At 38.9% G+C, this 18,894-nt stretch overlaps 2 protein-coding genes across 3 annotated transcripts in view; one reads left to right on the top strand and one right to left on the bottom strand.

Moving 5' to 3' along the window:
• Positions 1–9,158, top strand: part of wscd2 (WSC domain containing 2) — a 34,090-nt gene extending 24,932 nt beyond the window's left edge. For both annotated transcript variants that reach the window (XM_028577993.1, XM_028577992.1), the window contains exons 4-9: positions 912–1,096; positions 3,261–3,382; positions 3,471–3,645; positions 4,561–4,725; positions 4,834–5,034; positions 7,301–9,158. In XM_028577993.1, the coding sequence (XP_028433794.1) occupies positions 912–1,096; positions 3,261–3,382; positions 3,471–3,645; positions 4,561–4,725; positions 4,834–5,034; positions 7,301–7,653 (1,201 nt within the window). In that variant the 3' untranslated portion in view covers positions 7,654–9,158. The remainder of the gene's footprint in view (positions 1–911; positions 1,097–3,260; positions 3,383–3,470; positions 3,646–4,560; positions 4,726–4,833; positions 5,035–7,300) is intronic.
• A 269-nt stretch (positions 9,159–9,427) lies between these two features.
• Positions 9,428–11,831, bottom strand: cmklr1 (chemokine-like receptor 1). The gene is made up of 2 exons (XM_028577994.1): positions 11,724–11,831; positions 9,428–11,590 (listed from the first exon to the last, which is right to left on the bottom strand). The coding sequence occupies exon 2, from the start codon at positions 11,580–11,582 to the stop codon at positions 10,518–10,520; it is 1,065 nt and encodes a 354-aa protein (XP_028433795.1). The 5' UTR covers positions 11,583–11,590; positions 11,724–11,831; the 3' UTR covers positions 9,428–10,517.
• Between the last annotated feature and the right edge of the window lie 7,063 nt (positions 11,832–18,894).

Below are 18,894 nucleotides of genomic sequence, written 5' to 3'. Positions count from 1 at the left end.
GTAAAGGTGCCTGTATTTGGCCATATAGAACACCCTTATTCAACTACATTGGAGGGAGACCTGCTGCAGATCTCATTTCTTCATTTTATTAGCATAAAAATCCAATCCTGGTGTTTGTATGGGGTTAAAACATAAAAAAAACAGTTATGTGTGCTTCTGTTTTGAAAGCATTCATCTATCTGCTCCTCTCCTCCATTTGTTTCCTCACATTGTATCCCCCTTGCTGCTACCCATCTTTCTTTCCCCTCTTTTCTCTCCCTGTGGAATACCAGAGACTGCTCTATCGAATGCATTGAATTACAGCCATTACAGATTTACAGAGCGGAGAATAGGAACCTGAGAGAGATGCTTGTTTTCAGATCCTTCCTCCTCTTGCTTCTTGCTTCTCGCAGCCTCCTTGCCTTCTCCCCCGGAGCAGTGGGTTAATATAAACAGACAATCAAATAAGGGACAACAGCACATAAGTGCACAGAGGTTTGGGTTTGATTGACAGCCAAGGGAATTTTTCCTGTGTGAGGGGTGTGTCAGACGTCTAATTGCACCCGAAAGGCCTCTTGGGAGTTAAATCCTCCATGCAGCAACGGAAGCGAGAGAAGAGACCTTGTGTGATGGATTCAGTTTTCAAGTGTATGTATAATTGCCTTTAGAGCCTCGCAGCATCTTCACCAAAGAGAGAGATGTTCTGTTCCAGAGTAACGTTTGGATGTATTCTCATCTGTACTTCAACATCCTTTGTGCACCATGTATAGTTTTATTGATCACTGCTTATCCAGTTGCTGGATAATGAATGATAATCTGTATTGGCCTGTAAAGGATTAAGACACTCCTTGAAGGCTCAGAACAATCACTCTTACCTCTCGGTCTTTCCTTTACCACCAATGCTCATTCTTTTTTCTTTCTCTTTCCTCCAGAGGGTACATGTACGCAGGTCTGGAGTTCGGAGCAGAGTGCTACTGCGGTCACAAGATCCAGGCACCCAATGCTTCAGATAGCGAATGCAATATGGAGTGTAAAGGAGAGAAGAGCAACCTGTGTGGAGGAGCTAACCGACTATCCATCTATAGGCTGGAGCTGAGCCAGGAGTCGGCGCGTCGCTGTGAGTCTGACACTCTGCAACAACAACTGAAACGCCCCCTGGGCTGCATAGGAACAACATGCTGCTCCACACAGAGCTGTCAAATTAACACAAGACAGCACTCAAGTTTGAAAATTAAAAATTTGGTCACAAATTTTGTTTTATTTGAAATAGAAAAAAATTTGAACACTGGAACTGTGCGGAGAAACACACGAGCATGCCTGAGTATACCAACAGTATCCACTGAGGCACAAAGATGCTATTTTGATCCAGAAATGTAACAAGCCCGGCTGTTTCAAGGGAAAGTATTTGTTTTATGTAGGGTTAATGCCACAGTTGGGAGCAGGCTGCTCTGTTGTGTTTACCTCTTTCCCTGGAGAGCTGTGCTACCTACGTAGCCCAGCCAGCCGTGGTCTGCATCCTAAACTGCTGCCTGCTGCTGAAAAACTGAAGAGAAGTGAAGAAAGGGCTAATTAGCAGAAGTGAAAAAGATCTGTGCTAAGGTAGTTTGTTGAAAATTTAAGAAAAAAAAAAAAGTCCTGGCCACAGGGTGAGGTAAATTTACATACCTTTTCCTTCTTCTCTTTGCTCTTCCTTTTTCTTTATCTGCCTACTGCTTCTTAGAATAATCTGCTGAAGTAAAAGGAGAGAGTAGTATACACACCTATGGTAAATATTTAAATACCGCCTGAATCTAAATATCTTAATTTTCTCGCCCAGTTCAGTGTCATTTGTTTTTTTATTATTATTTTCATTTCTGCTTTTTTTTTTTTTTTTGTCATCAGACTGCTGAATAAGCTCTTCATGTTTGTGTTTTGTTTTGTTTTTTTCTCCGTCATGTGAACATCATTCCGTTTTTTTACCACTTAAAGACCATTACAGTCACATGGTTGAGTGTTTTCAGATAATCTTGCGAATATATTATTCTGCATTTATTTCCTTTGTTTAGTTGTTATACAGCCTATCAGAAATATATTTCACTCAGCTATGTATTTGCATCAATTAGTTTATTATTTGCTCAAGACCTTGTTTGTACCCATATACTGTATGTTTGGAGGCTGCGTATGTCTGATGCTACTCGACAGACGCACAACATTTTTATCTCATGTTGATTTAAAAAGCTCTGCCACATGCAAGGGCAAAGAAGGGAAACAGAAAGAGGATGCAATGAATATATACTGCAGAAAAATAAAGAGAGCGCAAGGACATTAAAAATGCAACTTTTAGTCAGGTAAAAAGGTCAAAAATAAATAAAACATTAGATACACACACATGGCTAGAGCTAATTTGCAAGGGGTGTTGCTCTCGCTTAAAGCCTCACAGCACTGATATGACTAGCTCAGAAGTATTGGGGAGTCTGCAGGTTTGGTTAGCATGAACCAGAAGAAATACCGCTGATGCACAGCTACATGTGCATATTTTATTCCGTGGCGTTTGAGCAAGCAGGCTGTTTTCATCATGGTATCAGTCACGGTAAAAAGCTTTTAGTGTTGGCTTTTCTCCCTCCCTTATAAATGCTTAACAGGCTGTTGACCGCAGAGAGAATTTCATATTTACATCAGCAGCATGGCTGACAGCCTGAAATAAATGTGAAATCAATGTTTGGATTTTTTCCGCAGTGACTTAAAACAGAGGTTTTTAACCTGTAATAAAGCGATGCTGCTCACGACCTTGCTGTCACAGGCTGCATATGATAAACAGTTCAAGCCTGATTTAAAATCACTTCCTCTTTTCAGATTGTTTTGATTTGTTTGGGAAAAGCGCTCCCATTATTCTGTAATTAGGATGTGTGTGCAGGCGTAGCAAATCAAAAATATCAAAGACAAAAACAAACAAAAGTATGGAACAGAATTTTATAGCTAAACTAACAACTTCCCGTAAAAGAAAGATGCAGCTTTTCTCTGCTGTTGTGATTTATGGTCTATCCATCAGACCAGAGTGAGGTTTTGAGATTAAAGGTCATCAACACACTGCAGGGATTTGAGAGCTGCTATTGGTTGGGTCTGCAGGTCAGGGCCTCAGTAGACTGGAGGAGAATCCCAGAGGGATCTCTTCATGAGGGGTCAGTGAATAGACGCCAAGCTGGTGGAAGCTGTGCTCAGTAACCATAAAACTGGAGTATTTTGCGTGTTTTTCTTCCTATTGTATTGGTGAATCACATTTTCGTTTGTTCTCTCTGTTTCAGATGGCAGCGCCATTTTCAAAGGCTGTTTCCACAGGCCTGACAATGTCACTCTGGCACTTCCCTTCAGCGCACTCATCCAAAACATGTCTGTGGAGAAATGTGTGGACATGTGCACGGAGAAGGTGAGCTTTTTCTTTTGGGATGTGTGTATTCATGCATTGTAGATTTGTGCAAGTGTGTCTCCAGTGTTTAATGACAATTTTATTTCAGGAGAAAACGCTGGCCGTTCTGGCTGGAGATCGATGTTACTGTGCCTTCCCGACTTCTCGCTTCTCCCTTCATGAGCTGGAGGACGAGGGCATGTGTGTCCACCGCTGCCACGGGGAAGAGTTTGAGAGCTGCGGGAACAACGAGTACTTTGTGGTGTACCAGACGCAAGTTCAAGGTAATGTTTGGTGGCTGGCAGCAGTATATAAAGCACACAATGGAATGAGGGGCATGTCAGTAAAATGTCAGCCACAGCCTGCGTGCAGGAGATACGTACACAAACATCGACAGCAAAGTGTCTCAAGTGTGAAAATGCTGAGTTCTTGTAAACTAGCAAATACCTGACTCCACCCATGTTAGCCCTGTTTCTTTTTTCTCACCTCTGTGTGTACTAGAGCCAGTATACAGTATATCAACTGTTGAAATGTATATATATAATATATAAATGTTTTATAACCCATTTTCTGTTACTGCCATCTGAAGGTTTATTCAGTTTGGCTGTAAAATATCCTGTCCCACACTTTGATAACCAAAGTTCAGGCATCATTATAAAAACATCTTTAAAAGATAGAACAGTTTTATTATTATTCCCAAATATTTTTATCAGCCCCAAAAGTCTAGTATCAGTCTGTCTCTAGCATTTGTGTTTTTGTTGACAGTGTTTCCTCAACGCACCAGACAGCTGTAGCTTGGATCAGCAAAAACACAGAGCCCAGTATAACAAAAAAAGGAGTTTTAATGCTGTGGAGGAAAAAAAAAGAGAAGTGAACTCCATGTAAATATTCTGGTCGATGAAGAGGAAACTAAGCTTAGAAAATAACACCACAAAGTCTCTATATTTTTTTAAACCTGTTTTGACATTTTTCTTTAACAAGGTTAAATGTCTTTGCAACAAACTTCCAATGTTTCAGCAACTTCTTTGTTTTTAGCCCCTGTTATTACAAAACTATGTCAATAAACAGGAAGTGACTAAGTTTTGAAACAAATATTTTGCAGTCATAGTTCATGCCCATGTTTATCACTGTAGCATTTTTCAGTAATTCTATACACAACAAATCATTAATATAGCCTGTTGTTCTCTGTGTTTTGTCAGATAACCGTTGCATGGACCGGCACTTCCTACCCACTCGTGCCAAGCAGCTGGTGGCCCTTGCCAGTTTCCCCGGGGCCGGAAACACCTGGGCTCGCCACCTCATAGAACTCGCAACTGGCTTCTACACCGGCAGCTATTACTTTGATGGCTCCCTTTACAATAAAGGTAGGCATAGACATTTATCTGACATGATTCACAAACATATATTTATTACACCTCTCTGTGGATTAAATACAAATGTGTATTCATTGGGGGATCGTCACTGTTTCACAGGATTTAAAGGGGAGCGGGATCATTGGCGGAGTGGGAGGACGATCTGCATTAAGACACATGAGAGCGGCAGGAAGGAGATTGAATCCTTTGACTCCAGCATCCTCATGATCCGAAACCCCTACAAAGCCCTCATGGCAGAATTTAACAGAAAATATGGCGGCCACATTGGATTTGCTTCCCAGGCCCACTGGAAAGGGAAAGGTGAGCTGTTGTAGCCACTATATTGTACAGTATTTGTAACAACGCATCCTGTATAGTGATGTAAACAAACAAACTAAAATAAACAACGAAGACGGTTCAATTTTCATATTTCTACTATGATGTAAGATTTCAAACTACAGGCTGACTTTGACTAAAGCTTTCAGACAAAAACATATTTTGTGTTAACTGTAAGCTAGATAGTTAAGATAGGAAATACATGTTTTTTCAGTTTATGAAGCAAAAATATATCCAGCTAAAGGACAAATGAGTCTCAGTCCTTACACTGTTGTTTCTCAGAAGTTTTAATCTCAGTCACTCAGAAAAGAAAAAAACATCCTCCAGCCCCACTGAATAAAACTAAATTTGTCACCAGTGTCTTCACTAATGTGGTATTGTGGGAAATGGTGATGTAGACTGGTTAGGTTAGGTTAGGTTAGGTTTTGACCTCATAAACTAATATTGCTGAGCACAAAGTTTTGAAAACATTCCAAAACCATTTCCAACAATACTGTATCAGTCATAATTTTACAAAATGAGAAATGAAACAATTAGCCAATCAACCACAACCTCCGTCACTCTTAGATGGATCTTGAGTTGTGTCAACAGGCAAAATCTGCATGTTCCTCTCGTGCTATTTAATTAGAAAATGTGACGGGACTGTGAAAAAAAGGAAATATGTTCATCTGTCATCTGACATATCTGTCGGTTCAATATGAAGCCAACAGCCAGGTTTATTATATAAAGAAAATGAAACATTTGGGTTCAGCAACTCTTTCTCTATAAAAATGTTATGCTCTTTGCTAAGATATATTTATATTTCATGCATATTTTGCTTTTCTCAGCTCATTCACCTTCCTAAGTGTGTCTTGGTAACCATGGCAACTGGTTTTGTCTGGTCCGCGTACCGTCTCTCTGACTTTCTGTGAGGTTTAATCGATTTTTCCAGAGGCTGGAGAGTTGCAGACCCAGCAGTTGTCTCTCTTTGTGGAAACATCAGCACATTTGGCCTGCCATTTCCAATGAATGTTTATTCCTTCTGTTGGTGGGGAAGTGATCCAGTGACATCAGTAAAGAGAAAAGCTTTTTGACAGCTGCCACTTCGAATACAGAGAGAGGATCCAGTTTGAGAGTCAGCGTGACATTGTGTTCGGGGTGCCACATGTACGATTTGATGCACTCACCTCTGCAGGGGCAGGCTGTGGGGCTCAGATGATGTTACTGACATTGATGCCTTCCAGTGTGGCCCCATAAAGTCAACTCAGGGGCAAGTGCAACTTATTTTGGAGGGCATGTCATTTTACAAAGCACAGTCTGTTATTTTTCCAGTGTTATCTGGTGGCTTTAGTTAAAGGCTCTTACATAAATCCCTTTCTTTGGGTTTTAAAAGTCAAACCCTTACTAATAAGAACATAAGTATCTTAACTAAATCTGATATTCAGTCAAACATAAACGGAACAGGATGTTCACGGGAGAGCTGCAATTATTTTGGTTCCTTCTTATTTTAAGCTCAAGTTGTTTGATAGCGTGATAGCAAGGAGAACAGACCAGGTGTGGTCAGAGGTGTTCCTCAGTGTTTCCACATATACAGCTGGTTGTGTTTTTAGATGCAGCATATAATATTCTGTCCACTGTGCATTTCTCACTGTGCATTGGTTTCTGAGACAGCCCTGCAAACTCAGCAGACTTTAAACTTTAACGGCAACCTCTCCTAACAGTAAAGATGCGTGCTAATGCAGCACAGCTCCTGCCAGCAGACGCTTTTATGGGCCAGTAGATTATCAATGAGTAAAAGTTGCAAGCAACGGATTTTCCTGCAGTACATCTGCAGTTTGACTGACAACCGAGAATGTCCACTTTACAGTCCAAACATTTTAGAAATGACTTAATGTTCCCTGCCGTGGATTGCGCCACACCTCTCAAGCATATGACATCAATGTTTGACTGTCACGACTCTCACTTCCCCTTCATTCAGTCCCCAATTTGACTTTATAATTTGTCATTTTTGCATTCTGTCGATGCTTTTTTATGAGACCGGGGCCTGTATTTATCAAACTATTCTTATATTCCTGCTCTAAGCATGCAAATGATGAATTGTGTAATTATTAAAAGTTTGATAAATACAGACCCTGATTTCTTCAGGAAGACAAGCTGAGTGGTTTTTCTGTGTCCAGTACTTCAGTTTGCCCAATATAATGGACTTCATGTTGTGCATTGACACCCACATGTCCTTGTTGATTTATTTTCTTTACTCTCATTTGTCTTGCAGAGTGGCCCGAGTTTGTGAAGAATTATGCACCTTGGTGGGCGTCCCACACATTGGACTGGCTGAATTATGGGAAGATCGTCCATGTGGTCCACTTTGAGAATGTGAAGAGGGACCTGTTCTCCCAGCTGAAGGGGATGGTCCAGTTTCTGGGTTTGAAGGTTTCTGAGGACCGCCTTCTCTGCGTCGAGGGCCAGAAGGATGGAAACTTCAAGCGATCTGGGCTACGAAAGCTTGAATATGATCCCTATACTCCTGAAATGCGAGCAAACATCAACGAACTGATCAGAACAGTAGACGCTGCCTTGAGGAAAAGGAACATGTCTGGAGTTCCAGAAGAATATATGCCAAGATGATATATGTGATCCCCTCATTTTCTTTTTTTTCCCTCCTTTAATTGAACTGTTCTGTCAACAGACTCTGCACCATATTTTGTAGGAATACATGACTTAAAAATGTTTTAAATTGAGTTTTTTTTTTGTGAACATAGGTTGAAGTTGTAGAAAGAAGAAATCTCTTTACCCTCCTATTTTAATTTTCTATTCATGTTCTTTAATCTTCCATTGCACCTCAGCAATTCCATGCATTCATTTTTTTTCTCTTTGGCTAAATGAAAAGTACTTATCTATAACTGCTCTATGCACATGTGCTGTGTAGGCATGTGCACATGCCTTAACATGAAGAAGGTACAATAGCTGTGATTACAGAGAGGCTCATCTGACTGTGCTGGGTGATTTGTTGCCAGTGGAAAAACATGTGACCCAAAAGATATTATACAATACCGCGAAGTGTGTTATATAAGCTTATTTTGTGCTAAAGAGAAATATGAGAAATCAAAACATTACAATGTATGAATCTTCTGCTGCTATTACAGATACAGAAAAATACTATTTTATACACAAAAACTTTAAAACCTTTAGCCCTTTGTCAGAGGGAAAATGCAATATGCAGGCTTTAACTACCTGATGATGATACTGTGTGTTTCCAAGTATTTGTACAGTATGTTATTCAACTTACTGTATGTAAGAGGAATCTTGTTTTCAATGATGAAGAGGTAAAGAACTCAGCTCCTCGTATTCAAGAAGATGAATAATCCCTCTTGAAGGCACTGACAAGGAGAGAAGAATATTTATCTCGACAGCATTTATTTATCTCTGGTGTGCAGTGCACATGTCGACTAATTTGGTTGTGAATATGTTTTCTTAACACTGGACTCGATGCAGAAATCCAAAAAGCACTTTGCTGTGCAACACTTGGCCCAAAGATCACTGAGGAATAAGGCATTACACTCGGCATTAGATCGGAGGTTACCTTTAGCAGTAGTGATCGTTATAGATTTATTTTATAAGTTAATCATACTGAATGGGAACATTTTTTTTGTTGTTGTTGCTTTGTTGTAAGAAGAACAATGAAACAGTTAAAGATGGTGATAATTTTACTCTTCATAATAATAAAAAATCTCCACAAATGTGTGAAAAATTCTGCCCAGATTTTATAAGCAGCACGTCATATAACGGTACTCAATGTGCTATGCCATATGCTTAAAAATAAACAAATACATAAATAAATAGATAAATAAATAAAACACTGGTGACAAAGAGCCAGAAAACATTAACTGACTTCCATTTTCAGAATTATATAAATATATTTTTTTATAGTGTGTGCTGACACATCGGCAATATTTGTATTGCAACAAGCAAAACGGGAGAAGTGGTTTCTATTTTTAACACATGCTTTAAACTTTATTGGCTCTTGCTTTCATTGACAAGCTGGCACTTTCTCAACATGTGTCACATTTGAATGTATTTTCTATGGAATGAATGTAATGTGATAAGGCCCAATAAATGAATCCATAAAATGATTTATGGTCGACTGTAATTTAAAAAAAAAAAAAAACGTTGCAATTAAAATGACTAGTAAAAAGGTGATTTGAAGTATTTTTGAAGATCAAAGAAAACCTATTGTAAATATATCTCATTTAAAGTCTCTCCAGGCTCCTCCATTATTCAGAAGTACTTATAATACTTAATAAACCCTAAAATATTTTATTAAAAGTATAATTACTACATCCAGTGGGTTTATGGTCCTGTGTGCACATCTAAGATCTCCTGTTTAACAGAGAGAGAGAGCTGATTTTGATAGTTATAGCTTTATTTCAAAAAACAGAAAAATTATTGCACAAGTCACATTCACTGTACAGCTCTCATACATGAAATAACAAAAATACTGGTCTATTCAACATGCTGTTTTTGTCAACTAGTAATAGGAGCTGGGTGTGTGGTATTTCTATGATTCATAAGAGATAACTACATTGCACTTATTTCAATAGCAGTCCTCGAACCATTGGCACATTTTATTTTGGTCAGTCTGATACAACATACATAAATGCAGCAACACAAAAATTGTTGCATGCTGTGGTGTCGGTAAATACAACTCCAGAACATCCCTTTTTGGACAGTTGAGGTGCGTGAAAAAGAAATACCAGTAATCAATTCTTGCCTCTTTTCCTTCAGCCAGTGTTCTTCATGATCTTCTGTTTCTGTTTCCAATTGTGTGGCCTGATGCTTAGCATTTTAGTTCAGTGGTCAAATTAAAACTTTACAATAATCAATTCAACAAACTGATGAGAAAATATTCAAAGTGAATTACATAATTGCAATCATGCAAGAGCCCTGCACGACTCACAAATGTATCTGCAATCTTAAATCTATACTGTCACCATTTATACACACACATTGTTTGTGAAAGGAGCTCCTTGAGGTGTCCTTTTGCTAAATATAATTTCAGACATTGCTTGAAATAATGATAATATATTTTTATGTCTATTATGAGACAATATACATCATATTTTACAGCCCTTGTATTTTAAAACTTAAATTCCTCTATGTGCTGCAGTAAAAACTGCCTGCAAAACTTTCCACAAATACTGCTCTGAAAATATTCCTTCTGCTGGATGAGATTGATGTCACCCTGCAGTGCACAACGAGTAAAGTACAAGTTTAGATATTGGCTCAAGCTTGCATTCTTCAACTACGTTATGTTTGTGAGCCAGAATAGTCAACAGCTTTTTCCATGCTGCCAATAGTAGAAAAGTGCAACAGAAATGCTCATAAGCATTGTGAATATGACATTTTTTATATATTGTGTTTAGTTATTGCATATTTGAAAACATATATATATAAATATATAAAAGTATATATACAGTTTTGGATAAATGTCTCTAGATGTGTGTAGAAGCTCTGCCATCCATGGAGCTGGACCTGGAAAGGTATCGGCTGGTGGTTCGGCCTTCCTCTACCATTGCATTCGCCATCTTTGAGAGCACGGAGCTCTTAAACTTCTGCTTGAAGTCATTGCCCATGAAAACATACAACACTGGGTTAAGGAAGCTGTTAGCTGAAGCCAAAGCAGTGCATATTTGGAGTCCAGCAGTTAAAACGCTGCTGTGGTTTTGATGGTTGAGCTCAAGTAGGACGAACACGTGATAGGGCAGCCAGCAGATGAAGAAAGCAGCGACGAGTGAAGACATGACTTTGAAGGGTTTGGAAGATTTGGTCATCCTGTTGGTTCGAAGTCTGAGGATGATGATAGAGTAGCAGATGACGATGACGATGAAAGGGACAATGAACCCTGCAAGGAAGCGGCTCACTGCAACTATCACGTGACTGTGTTGGATTGAATTATATTTGTTGTGGCAAGTGGTCCTACCCATGTGACTGCCAACATCCCTGAAGATGACAGAGGGAAAGCTCAGTGCAATGGCGAGAAGCCAGGACATGAGAACAACAATGGATGCCTTTTTAACAGTGCGATGGTTCTGAGCCCAAACTGGAAACATGACTGACACACAGCGGTCGACGCTGATGACGACCAGGAGGAAGATGCTGCTGAACATGTTGAGGAACAAAACACAGGGGGTGAATTTGCACATGAATTGGCCAAAGATCCACTCATCCATCGCCATGCTGGTGATGTTGAAAGGGAGGAAGGCGCAGAAGACGAAGTCAGAGATCGCAAGGCTCAGGTACCAGGTGGTGTTGACCGTCTTCTTCATCTTGAAGCCAGAAATCCAGATGACCAGTATGTTTCCACACAAGCCCAGCAGGAATATGACCACACTGACCACGAGTAAAGACACACAGAAGACTTTCTTTAAACATATTGATTGGTGCGGAGAAACTGACGCCTCGTGTGGAGTGTCATCGCTGTCATTACTGTAGTTATAGTTATAGCTATAGTTGTAGTTATCATAATCCTCTTTAAATCCAAAGAAAGAAAGATCCATTTTGATTTCTGTGGAAAAAAGGAAAACATTTAAAATAACCAGCATTTTATCACATTTAACATCATTTTCCCACAAACCTTTATACATGAAAAAAGTTTCGGAATCTAAATTAACTCCTTTATAATAACACCAATGTCGTACCTGCAGCACAGACCTTCCACTGCTGTTGACTTGATGGTGTCCAGAGTTTAGTGCAAACAGAGATGCTGCGTCCTTTAGACTTGTTAGAAACACTGCACAACCTATCTGCTTAGCAATCAGCTGACTATGTGGTTTCAACACTTCCATCCCCTAAATACTTTCAGTACTGCATTCTGTGATCTCAAAATAACCCTGACAAATTGTGAAAACTCAACATAACGCCTTTCTACCTTACCAGACAAAGCGCTTTACAATAATTAGCGTTAACACAAAGTACAGCTGAGGCTCATGTGGATGTCATTTGATTTGCAGGCATTTTTGATGATTTAATCTGAGGAGGACATAATTGGTGCAATTGTTACTCTGAAAACATTGATTAAATCAAGTTTAAAGGTAAACTCTGCCCAAGTTTCATTGTGATTCACTGACAGTGTCTCATGAAGCCTCTGCAGTCTGGGCCTTCCCCTGCCTTCTTCTGTTTCAACATTTAAAAAATCACCAGGCATTCTCATTGTTGTTCCTTTAATATTGTTACTGAATAGAAAGTGAGATTACTTCTATTCAAAGGTTCACTGTTTTGTGCATTTTACACTTTAAGGAGAAGAATCATTTTGACCCTGGAGATGTTGCACCATTTTAATTTTTTGTCAAAAACAAAATTAGTTCATATTTCTCTTTCAATTCCTGTATTGCTGTTGGTTACAAGTAAATTATGTATGAACCAAGTACGGACTGTTGACTGGTAGTGCCAGTTCACCTCCTGGGCAGTGCTGAGGTGCCCTTGAGCAACTTCTCGGGGCATCTGACCCTAGGCAGCTCCCTTGCTCTGACATTTCTCTATTTAATGCATGTGTACAGGTTTGAATGTGTGTGTGTGTATTTAGGGCATGTGTACGTACTGTGTATGAGAACAGAGTGAAAAAATTTAATTTTCTCTCAGGGATTTTTAAAAGTTGGATCTTATTATTATTATATGAATACTTACTATTGAACTGTAATGCTCTGGTTCGTGAAAAAGAGAAGTATCTTAATGAACACATACATATACTCCTCTCTGACAGAGCTTTGTGATATAGCTCTGATGTTTCCCTTTTCTCTGCCAGATGCATGTTAAGTCAGATGGGTAAATCACATTATTCATTAACCATAAAGCGTTCTTTCTTTAATTTGTTATTTCAGCCCCAGCTTTTGATGCAGATGTTTCAAATAGCACAGCACAGAAAGCAACAGCTGTTGCAAATACAGCCACAGAACATTTTTAATGACTGAATGAGCTCTATATGGTTGTCCTGCTTCATGGAGTCATGATCATCGAGGCGGATGCATTTGAAGCAGCAGCAAGAAGAAGAACCGCAGATGGCAAAGTTACTTTGAATGTATGAATGTGTGTTGTAATGAGTGAGGAGTTTGGTTAGTTTTAGGCAACAAAACTACTTAGTTACGTTTAGAAAAAGATTGTGGCTTGGGTTAAAATCAGTACATTTGTTACGCTACGTCACATCCGGTCATGCACTTGATGTAGAATTTGACATAGCTAGTTTGTTCCGTAAAGTAAAAAAACCACAACATACAGTTTACTTTTATTTTCAAACAGGACAAAAACCCCAATCTCCTTGGTTGTTTTACCCATCCACCATGGCAGCCTACCATGAACCCACCTCCTTACCTGAAGTTTTCACATACTTTGCACCTCACCTCATAATTAATACGGCCACTATAGGGTGCTATATAACCGTAAATATGGGTCATAACTGCTGCTAAAACAAACAACTTATGGGATCGTTCTTCGGGGGAGGACTCTTTCTCTTTCTGGAAGATAAGGTGACTAGGTTTAATGGGATGAAGCATCACAACCAGAGACAGAAATTTTATTTAATATATATTAGGACTGTCAGTTTAACGCGTTATTAACGGCGTTAACGCAAACTCAATTTTTTTATCGTGAGATTAACGTTCTTTCGGATCTAGCTAGACCGGAAGCAAAATTACTAATCCCACTATGGCCACACCAAGACCCGCCCTACGAAGCAGCTTGATTGGTTGCGGTTAGGCATTTCACCTCGAGTGGTTATGGTTAGGATAGCCGATTGGTCAGGGGAAATAAAATTTTACCATATATTTCATCTTCAGTTGCAGCCAAGTGCGTTTTGTGCCCGCCGGGTTTGAACTGAATAAAAATGAAGACACACGCATACAAACAAAAGTTGAGTAAGTATTATACTCTTTTTTAAATTAATACTCACACATTGACTCACGGCAATTTTCTGCTCCACTGAGAAGTAGGAGGTTCAAGCTTTTTTTTTGTCCTCTTGCCATGATGTATCATGTTATCTGCATTCCATTTTTATGCTTGTGCACGCCCTTCACCCAGGGCTAATGCTGCGTTCCAGGCAACCCGTAACACACACATAAACAACAATGGCGACCTCTGTTGATGCTGTACAGACGCCGGTAATTTACGGTGAGAAATATAAATAAATAGACATAATTAGGCAACGTAAAGTAATTCTGCACATTGTTATCAAAACAATACACATACAATTGTGTACTACTACAGGTTATGTTTATTAAATGTAGCCCAAAATATGTTGCAGACTAGAAATCACTAGTATCAGCTAGTGCTAGCTAACGTCAACGTTAGGTAACCACTAGCTAACGCTAGCTAGAAGTGTTTGTTGTGACTTTGCCTGGAACGCTACCAAGTCGTGAGTCGTGACATGAAGTCGTAACTTAGGGCTAAAAATTGTGTCTGGAACGCAGTGAAACTTAACTCAGAGTTGATTGACATAATTCATATCATCTGTTCTGAAACCGGAAACTCTGAGTTTGACAGATCAGAGTTAGTCAACCCTGAGTTCAGGTTTGTTAAACCTACTTTCTGAAATACCACTCTGAAGCGCCAAAGGTCCTCCACACTGTTTATAAATGTATATTTATATATGTATACACAGGTGATTTTAATTAATGTGGCTAATTAGACCTCTTCTCAGGACCGTGTAGGCCTGTACAGACGCTGCTTGAATGACCTTTCCGTGATTCTCCTGTTAGCTTTAACACCTTTATCATTCTTATTAGTAGATGGAGCTTGGTGATCTCTCAAAATTTCCGGCATTGTGTCGCCCAATTTCAACCTGAGCAGAGGTCTAAGTATCGAGGAGCAGCAAAAAACACATTTATTTGGAATTTATTTGACTTTGACAACTGTTGTACTGCAGTTTACTTACTGTTGAAATTAGAAGGAAAATTACATGTTGACTCCTCTATGAAGTGTACGTATAACCTTGTTCTTAAAAAAAAAATTGATTTTCTACACATAACACACAATTAAAATTAAAATTAATATATTAACATTATATCACATTAAATAACATAACATTTATTGTTGGTTTCTTCATGTGTCTTTGTGTTCTCTTGATTACTATAATGAACAAGGGAATTTCACATATTCTGGGAACGAGCTTATGGGTGTAAATCCGGGTCCACATGCAGCTCTGGTACATTAGGAAATATTGAGTACAGCATGACCGCCTGACCTATTTAGATGCATTTCAGCAAAATCACTTTCACTGTAGAGGACACCTGCTGTGCCCTACAAATTAGATTTCCTAATGAAGGCTGAGGTTATAAATAATCAAACACACACAATAACCAGGTATAGCCTTTCTCTGAGAAATGCACTGCAAGCCTTAGTGAGGAAATGTAGATTCATGCTTCATATTCCACAAGATGCTTCACACTTAAAGCAAGAACTACAGGGCATTTTACTTCTTACTTCTACTCAAAATACAGTTGAGAGGTAATTTAGATATGGTTGATTTAAGCATTATGTGATTCAAGGAGAATTTACAGCACTACGTATGTTGTTGGTTTCAAAAATACTATTCTTGAAATTCAATAATCAATTCAAATAAGGAGGCCAACCTTCAACAGATCACTTCAGCTCAAGCGTCCTTTGTATCCCGATGGATTGTCCTTTGGGAAACTCAAGCTGTACTGCACTCTGACTTCTCCTTAGAGGAGGGAAGCTGAAAAGAAAACTCCGCTATGAGACATAATGTAACATCCAAAGCTCAAGTTCAGGTTGTCTTATGACATTGCGTCACATTTAGATTTTTGTGTATATTTTACTAGACTGGGTAAACCCAGCCTGATCTGCCGGCGATTTGATTTTGCCCTGCAGCTCAGGCTGGAAACCTGTACGTTTATCTATCCTGCTTCCGTTACAAATTTGCGGGGACCAATCACAAACTGGCTTATCCACCTGCCGCGCTATTGGCGGGTTTAACACGATGACAATAGAGAAGCGACCAAGCAGCTTTGTGTTTGTACATTCAACATGGCGGCAACCGAATCGCAGCACTCCATGGCAGCAACCCGTTGATGCCGCTGTTGCTGCTACGTCACCCGGATCGTTGGTCTGATTGGTTGAAGGACTATCCAATTGCGTACAGAGTCATCTGAACTATGCCCGTTGATCACGCCTGTTGTGCAGAGAAAATACAGAGCAGACTCCCCAGGCTAATGTTCAATCTTAAAAGATTGAGCTTGGTCTGGTGATAGCCAGACTATATTTTTTCAGCAAATGTTGTAAAACAGAGCAAGTATTATAAACAGCACTATATTTTTTCTCATGTTTGAACAACAATTGCAGTACATTGAGAAATTAAACAGAACTGTTATGCAGACAGATGCGCCTCATTTTTTCCTTTTCTTAAAGTCTACTTGCTATGCAGTTAAAAACAAACAATAAAATACCTTACATTTGTATCCTTCAACCTTTCATACTACCTCTTTTTCTACTGCAGTCATGTTTTTTTAATCCTCTGTTTCCTCCTTATAGAGGAGGGGTGGGGGTGGTGCGCTATCACACAAGGCTTGTATCATGTGGATGCTCAGACAGTTTTGTTGTCATTGCTCAGAATCCCTTGATGGGGGAGACGGAAACTGTGCACTATAACTTTAAACATCCAAAGAAACACAACAAATATAAAATGTTAGGCTACTTACCACTACTAAAAATGTAATTTCCCCATAAATATACTGTTTTCTTTTCCTCCATGACTTTAGGAACAATGTATCCAATACAATTGTCCCATAAAACAGTAAGAAAACAATACTATTTAAAATTTTACAATGTATTTTACAATGTATTTTTGACCCCACCCCTACCATACCACCAAAACGTTTACAACTAAATCTAGATTTACAGCGTGCAATTATGATAAAATCAATGGAGATGTAGATGGAGATGGAGACTGTACCTAATGCCTTAATGAATCTCATGTTTTGGGAAAAACATGCATGGTTTTTCGAAAAACATCTTTGAGCGTTTGTTTTCATGCTTTCAGCTGTTAATGATTTCATTGAGTAATCACTGCCCTACTCATTGACACTTTGATAGGATATCTGTACATATGGCTGATGTGGGAACAAACTGGTGATGTTTTTTTCTCAACAGTAAGCCCCAACTAGAAATTTCGTCCATGAAATGTAATTTAAACTAATTAGTTGATCAATAGTGCTATCAATGTAGTTAATAACCACCGTTATTAATATACAGAACATGAGTTCAATCTTTCCTGATTTTTAAGGGTCAAATGATGAATCTTGGCTTTAAACATTTTCAGGAAATGAAAGTGACTATTTCTACTTCTATAACCTCTGACATCATGACTTTAAATCTGCTGTTTCCATGACGTTCCTGTGGTCACAATAACCCTATATTACTAATCCATTGTCTCAGCTCCATGAATACATACATTTCACAGACTGCATTACTCATATAGGCTGATTTTATTCTTCAAATAATTTGTCCTCAAGCTCGACTATGACAGCCACAGCATATACACGAATAACAGCATAGATATATTCTCATTTATGAAACTTTCCCGCATGAAATACCTCTGGATACCAATCAGTCACTGTTTTTCAAGCTTTAAACCCTGCAACAAGCCAGTAAACAATTCTATTTATTCCTGCAATCAGGACTGGTCTCCCTGCCCTCTTCTGCAGTTTGATGGAGGGTCCTCTGGCATACAGTATCAGCTTCCACTCCTGCCAGCCAGTGCGCCATTTGAATTGTATTTTAAAGTAACTTGAGCATTACTGCTACATTAGTGTCTCTTGCCTGAAACCCATTATATAGATTAGAATGTGGCAGAGATGCACCAGTCCACAGCATAAATCTGCTTACCTAAAAATCCACCTCCACAATGCAGATTAAAGTGGACTAAGTCTTGAGGCACAATATCAGAAATAGATAGTAATCGAGTTGAAATGGTATGTGAAACAAAGCGTGTTCAGGAAGTGATGTTGTAACCTTGTACATCTGAACTCATCATTAACCAGTTATTGTTAGAGCCACAATGATTTTGCAGTATTTATGTGTGAGGTGAAGATACAGGGGGCATATTGGGATGTGTAAAGCAGTTGGGCTGAAATAGATATTTTTCACTGCAGACTTTTTGGCTCTCATAGCACATAGCACGATATCTGAATTTCCCTGATGTGGTGAACCCTTCGCCTTTCACCTTTCTGTTACACCAAGCGGGGATAAACAAATGTCAAGATTTATTGCATACATATATAATTGCACTCATGTCTGACTGACTGCCCTAGTGGATAATTAGAGCCTGTCATCAACACAGCTGCAAGTTAAGTAGGCAAGTCAATCACCGAAACCCAGTTCACTACTGACTGCAGAACTTCCTCTGAATGGGACATGAGCAGCTTTGAAATAGGCTGGTAGTTTGATGGTGGCAATGGGACTATTTCTAATGGAATGGCTTCAGGGACGATGTCTTTGTGTTCAGTGCTAATTAGGGTTTGACAGTATACAATGGTATCAAAACTGAGTTATTGTGTTTTATTTATAATAATAATAATAATAATAATAATAATAATAATAATAATAATAATAATAATACATTTTATTTAAAGGCGCCTTTCTCGGGCACTCAAGGACACCGTACAGGGATACATAAGACATTTAAAAGCAGCTAAAAATAAAAATAAAAATAAAAACAACAGAAAGAGGCAGAGCAATTGACATCAAGTGGAATAGGCCATTTTAAACAGATATGTTTTGATTTTTATCTTCAAAGGGAGACATTTGGTTTTTTATTCCGTTAAGGGTCATTGTAACTGACAATGATTATAATAATTGTGCAAT

This window comes from Perca flavescens, chromosome 5 (genome assembly GCF_004354835.1).
Source record: "Perca flavescens isolate YP-PL-M2 chromosome 5, PFLA_1.0, whole genome shotgun sequence".
NCBI classification, from domain to species: domain Eukaryota; kingdom Metazoa; phylum Chordata; class Actinopteri; order Perciformes; family Percidae; genus Perca; species Perca flavescens.
This window is presented reverse-complemented; position numbering and strand designations above follow the sequence as displayed.